Source organism: Branchiostoma belcheri, unplaced genomic scaffold (genome assembly GCF_001625305.1).
Source record: "Branchiostoma belcheri isolate BF01 breed outbred unplaced genomic scaffold, Haploidv18h27 scaffold973, whole genome shotgun sequence".
Classification (NCBI taxonomy): domain Eukaryota; kingdom Metazoa; phylum Chordata; class Leptocardii; order Amphioxiformes; family Branchiostomatidae; genus Branchiostoma; species Branchiostoma belcheri.
Window position 1 is genome coordinate 1,629 of NW_017804657.1, and position 5,609 is coordinate 7,237.

The following is a 5,609-nucleotide window of genomic DNA, read 5'->3' on the forward strand; positions in this document are numbered from 1 at the left end:
GTACGCTTGGTTGTTTTGTAACTTTATGTATTGTTTACTGTGCCGGTTTCATTGTTTTCATGTGTAACTTGTTGTCACAGGGCATTCCTGAAAAGCAGTGTTTTTCAATTAAGCACTAAAGTCTCTACCATAGTTTAAAAAACAGAAATAGATAAATAAATCAACATTTATCTCACGTGTACCACATTTGGTGCTTTTAGACAAAGGTGCACGTTTTTTTCAGCTATGCCACTGGACGGTGAACGATACGTTATGTTTGTTTGTTTGAGCCTTTATTTCAACTCGATCTGTAACTGTGTTACGAGGGGTGTTCAAAAAGTTCTCGGCCTCACCTAGAAAATAAAAGTCAAACTCCTATTCTTCGATATAGCTGTATACTATGTCGTCTTACATCACTGCACGCAAAAATTCAAATTTTTATATTCATTAATTAGCACGTGACGCGCCGTGAAAATGGGGTGGGTGAGGTCAAAATCACAAAATGGCCGCAACAGAAGCGTGTGCTGTGATCAAGTGTATCGATAAAAAAGGATGTCTCCTAAGGACATCCATGAAGACATGGTCAAGACACTTGGTGATGACTCCCCATCTTATTCAACTATAACGAACTGGGTTACTAGCTATAAGCGCGGCAAGGAGAGCACAAAAGATGAACATATGTCAGGATGCTACAAATCAGCACCACGGACAATCCAGTTGAGGCCATCCCCCACATGGTAGTTAATGACAGATGTGAGACTGTCCAACATGTAGCAGAGTCTTTGGCCTGTGCTGTGGCTCAGTTCACAATGTTTTGTCGGACATCCCGGGGATGAACAAACTGTCTGCATGGTGGGTGCCTCGAATGTTTTCTGAACATCAGAAGTTAAACAGGCTGCACATTTCAAGGAACGAATTCTGTCTAATCCATGCAATTTTCTCAAAACATTTGTAACCCAAGATGAGCTGGGTTCACCACTTTCACCCCGAATCAGAAGAGCAGAGCAAACAATGGATAAAGAATTTTTCCCGACCCCCCAAGAAGTTTTAGCGAGTTTTGTCCGTTGACAGGGGTTTTGCCTCTGTTTTCTGGGACAGTAAGGAAGTAATCATGATTGACTACATGCGAATGGGTCAAAGCATCAATGTGGAATACTATTCGACAGAATTGCGACAGTTGAGGACAACGATCAAAGAGAAAAGAAGAGGAAAGCACCGAGCTGGCGTGATGACAATGCACCTGTCCACACAGCACAGGGGTCAGCGACAGCAGCAAACGAATTTGGGTTTGCAGTCTAACCCCACCCTTCCAATTCACCCGAACTAGCATTCTTGGACTTCTACCTGTTTCCTAAACTCAAGTTTCACCTACGTGGTCAACGTTTTGATGGTAATGATGACGTCATCAGTGCGATTGAGCCCTATCTGGGGGTCCCAGATGCAACCTTCTTCCACAAGGGGAAAACAAAGCTGGAGCATCACTGAACTAAGTGCGTTGCAGTTAGAGAGGACTATATTAAAAAATAGCGTAAGAAAAATTTTACTGCCCTGACGTTTTCTAGGTGAGGCCGAGAACTTTTTGAACACCCCTCGTACATGCTCTAATCGGCCGCTATTTCGGCCGCTTTTCATAGAGGTCGAGCGTGGAGGAGTGTCAAGGGGTCATAACATAAATACTGCTTGCTCACAAACGAAAACACAAAGTAATAATTGTTGTACACAAGGTAACTCACACAAAGTAAATAAATAAAACAAATGGCAATAACTAATAAATAACTCATAAGTCGCTGTGTCCAAAGTCGTTCGGTAACTCACACAAAGTAAATAAATAAAACAAATGGCAATAACTAATAAATAACTCATAAGTCGCTGTGTCCAAAGTTGTTCAGTCAAAGTCAGTTACGATGCTAGCAGTCTTTTAAAGGTTCCAAGCGAAGGTGCATGTAAAGTACCGTGCCGTGCTACGTTCGCGGACTTCGCGCAAGTGCAGTACGTTCTGCGGACGTAGTGTTGGGTTAGTGAGTTCAGTGCCCCACGTGCAGGTCTGTGTAAACAATCGTCAACAGAAAGCTGTAAGGCAGACAACTCGGACGTTCCACGCTACATAAAGTAGTTTGGCGGCAAGACAGCCCACTATTTCTAGTTCTGATAACCCCCACACTGGAATACAGCCACCACCATGATTCTCATCATACGATACGGGACCAGGCTGTTCGGAAAGTCCGACTATTTCATGGTGGACGGGCAGGAGGCCTTCGTTCAAACCAAGTTCTACCACTGCTCGTACATGCCCTGCGCGCCGGAAGAAAGGTAGGCTTCTTGAGTCTGGGGTAGCCACAACCAGGCCTTCCTGCGGGGGTTATATGGATGGTAGAATTCGGCGAGAAACTACATTATTAAATTACATTTTGTGTGTGTAAAGTTATACAATTTTGATATATAAAATCGTGATTTTAAAGCGTGTTGTCTGACGATCGGACTGGAAGACCTCTGAGAAACAGACCATCGCACCTTATAATGCTTGTACAAGCATAGTATAATATACGAGTATACACCTGTGCTGTGGACTTGCCTTATTCCAACGGCCTGGCCGTCAACACAAGTATGTATATGGAACAGGAACAGGCAGGGGGTATCACAATATCCCCAGCTGAACCCCCTAATGGTAGCAGGGCCCTACGCCGATAACGTGGCTTGAACACCAGCATGTGCATTGTTGTACGTTTCAACAAGTGTGAACAGGTCCTTTTTTACTAATAATTAATAGGCCCGCAGAATAGGAGAACTGGCGGTCATGTGGACAAGGAAGTAGTGTGTGGTAGCAGGTCCTTCGAGCTTACTTCTGTATCTGTATAGCCAGTATAACAGCCCTTCGGTGTAACACATGTGCACCAGCTTCGAACACTACTTGAGGCCTGCCACTGTGGGTGTGCTTGTTAGGTTGTTTTAATAGTTCTGCTACCATGGCGATTGTGTACATCTACGGTACCCGGCTATTCGGGTCCTGCGATTACTTCACTGTGGAGGGGCAGGAGATGTACGTGCGAACATTATTCGACCACTGCAACTCCATGCCGTATGGGCCCAAAGAGAGGTAAGTCTTACTTCTGCCGCTTGATTCACTACACGTAACGTTACACGTGAAAGCTGTTTGTACAGTAAGCCAACCCCCCAACGTTGCCTGTTTGCTAAATAATACCTAGCTGTCGCTGTATCTGTATCTGTATCTATATAGCCGGTATAACCTCGCTTCTGGGTCAACATGTCAAAAATTTCAGTTTGCTGTACTCGTCAGTGGTACGCCGAAAAAAGTTTTAAAAATTATTACTTCTGAACTGATTATTCAGTGCAAGTCAGTCTATTGATTTGGTGGTAATACTGCAGAGTTACTTGCAGTAGACCATTGCTATTATAATAATTCCTATATTTACGATCATTGTTCCTCTTCCTCTTACACAGTTACCTGTTCCTGCCAGACGGCTGCGCTATCGAGCTTCCGGAGGTGGTGGGCAGGTCGGTGGGGTGGGCGTGGCTTCGGTACCTGGCCTGGGATAGCTTCCTCATCCTCATGGTTGTGGCTGTTATCCAACTAGTAAGGGTAAGATATAGTAGTCTTTATCTAATCTCTTTCAGGTTCCAGTACTATATAACAAAAAATCCCTCCACTTAACCCAGTCAAAGAAAGAAAGAAATGATAGCATTACAAATATGTCATTTACATGCTTCCACATATTCCAGTTATTTTATTTGAAATATACCTTAAGTTAGTTTGCCATTTTGAATGACAGTAGCAATATTCCATGTATTCGAAAGGTGTTTCGTCATATGTAAATGCACACAATATTGTTGAACGATACTCATTGATGTTCCCAATTCCTGGCCAGGTTGCATTGGAGAGAGCCATATAATCATGCAGTTTTATTTCTTATTAGACTGTGTTTCTTCATAGTTGTGGCGTGCAATATTTAAAACAAACTTTCCCTTCCAGGGACATTCTGACGAAGTGTGGCCGTGGGCGCTGCTTGGGTTGTCCGTCGTGTGTCTGTTCGCCGCCATTTTGCTCACTGTCTACAAGCCGAAAGCCAGCGAGAAGAGCAAGCAGCAGTACCTCAACATGGTCGGCCTGGTGGTGGTGCAGCGGTTCCTACAAGAGCTGGCGGCTGCCGAGGCCGCGGATCCCGGCGGCCCCGATCAGGAAGCTGTCCAACTCGTCGAAATGCAAGATCATGGTCACTGAGAGTCAGTTGATATTATGCCAAGAAGGCAGACACCACCTTCACTCTTTACATGCATCTATGCAGCTGCCAAATTGCTCGACATTGCTAGGGTTAAAGTGTATGGACAATATTCTTGTGTATTATTCTTGTGTGTTCAGCTATACTATGCTGGTTTCATTGTTTTCATGTGTAACTTGTTGTCACAGGGCATTCCTGAAAAGCAGTGTTTTTAAATAGCACTGAGGTCTCTACCCTGTTCAAATAAAACAGAAATAGATAAATAAATCAATATTTATCTCACGTGTACCACATTTGGTGCTTTTAGACAAAAGTGCACAATTTTTCAGCCATGACACTGGACAATGAACGATACGGTCTGTAAAGTACCGTGCCGTGTTACGTTCCGGACTTCGCGCAAGTGCAGTACGTTCTGCTGCCGACGTAGTGTTGGGTTAGTGACTTCTATGCCCCACGTGCAGGTATGTGTAAACAATCGTCAACAGAAAGCTGTAAGGCAGACAACTCGGACGTTCCACGCTACATAAAGTAGTTTGGCGGCAAGACAGCCCACTATTTCTAGTTCTGATAACCCCCACACTGGAATACAGCCACCACCATGATCCTCATCATCCGATACGGGACCAGGCTGTTCGGAAAGTCTGACTATTTCATGGTGGACGGGCAGGAGGCCTTCGTTCAAACCAAATTCTACCACTGCTCGTACATGCCCTGTGCGCCGGAAGAAAGGTAGGCTCCTTGAGCCTGGGGTAGCCACAACCAGACCTTCTTACGAGGTTACTAGTATACGGATAGCAGAATTCGGCGAGAAAGGGAAGGATAATTGGGCAGGAGAGTCAGTCCCCGGAATGGTAATGTTCCAAAATGAACTCTACGGTGGCTGAACTCCCCTGGCCAAGATTATTCTGGCTATTTGGCTAAAATTTAATGTATTTAACCCGCATTTTTGTTAGACTGATGGAGACTATTAAACCCGAGGGAGCCTGCATATGCATATCCACGGGTCTTTCCACGATATTGGTTTGTGTTAAAAAGATATTACTTTGAAGAAAAATAATCTGATTAAACTCAGTTTGGCCAACACACCTTATACCACAGTCACAAGACAAACAGGTTAAAGTCCAGTCTGGAAGCAGGTCGTTGACCTGAGCAGGTGACTTATGCCAATAACGTGTATATTATCTTGAAAGTATGTCTGTGTTCATAGAACGCATTATATAACGCGTATATGTTTTAAAATAGTGCCAAATCTGTAGAAAACTCACTGTTCACAAACTACAATAAACATGTGTCTTCTGAGGACTACAAAAGCCCCATCAAAAGAGAACTTTCATGTAAGCAGAACTTACCTTTCATGTAAGCAGAACTAAAAAAAAAAAAAAAAAAAAAAAAAAA

The 5,609-nt window shown here is 43.8% G+C and overlaps 1 protein-coding gene across 1 annotated transcript; it reads left to right on the plus strand.

Annotated features, from left to right (window-relative positions):
• The first annotated feature begins 2,839 nt into the window (after positions 1-2,839).
• On the plus strand, positions 2,840-4,940 carry LOC109461934. Its single transcript, XM_019758415.1, has 3 exons — positions 2,840-3,073; positions 3,439-3,577; positions 3,968-4,940. The coding sequence occupies exons 1-3, from the start codon at positions 2,943-2,945 to the stop codon at positions 4,214-4,216; spliced, it is 519 nt and encodes a 172-aa protein (XP_019613974.1). The 5' UTR covers positions 2,840-2,942; the 3' UTR covers positions 4,217-4,940.
• The last annotated feature ends 669 nt before the right edge of the window (positions 4,941-5,609 follow it).

Coding starts and splice junctions, on each gene's coding strand:
- LOC109461934 (XM_019758415.1), top strand. CDS start 2,943: ATGGCGATTGTGTACATCTACGGTACCCGGCTATTCGGGTCCTGCGAT. Junction 3,074..3,438: donor CCGTATGGGCCCAAAGAGAG/GTAAGTCTTACT, acceptor CCTCTTACACAG/TTACCTGTTCCTGCCAGACG. Junction 3,578..3,967: donor CTGTTATCCAACTAGTAAGG/GTAAGATATAGT, acceptor TTTCCCTTCCAG/GGACATTCTGACGAAGTGTG.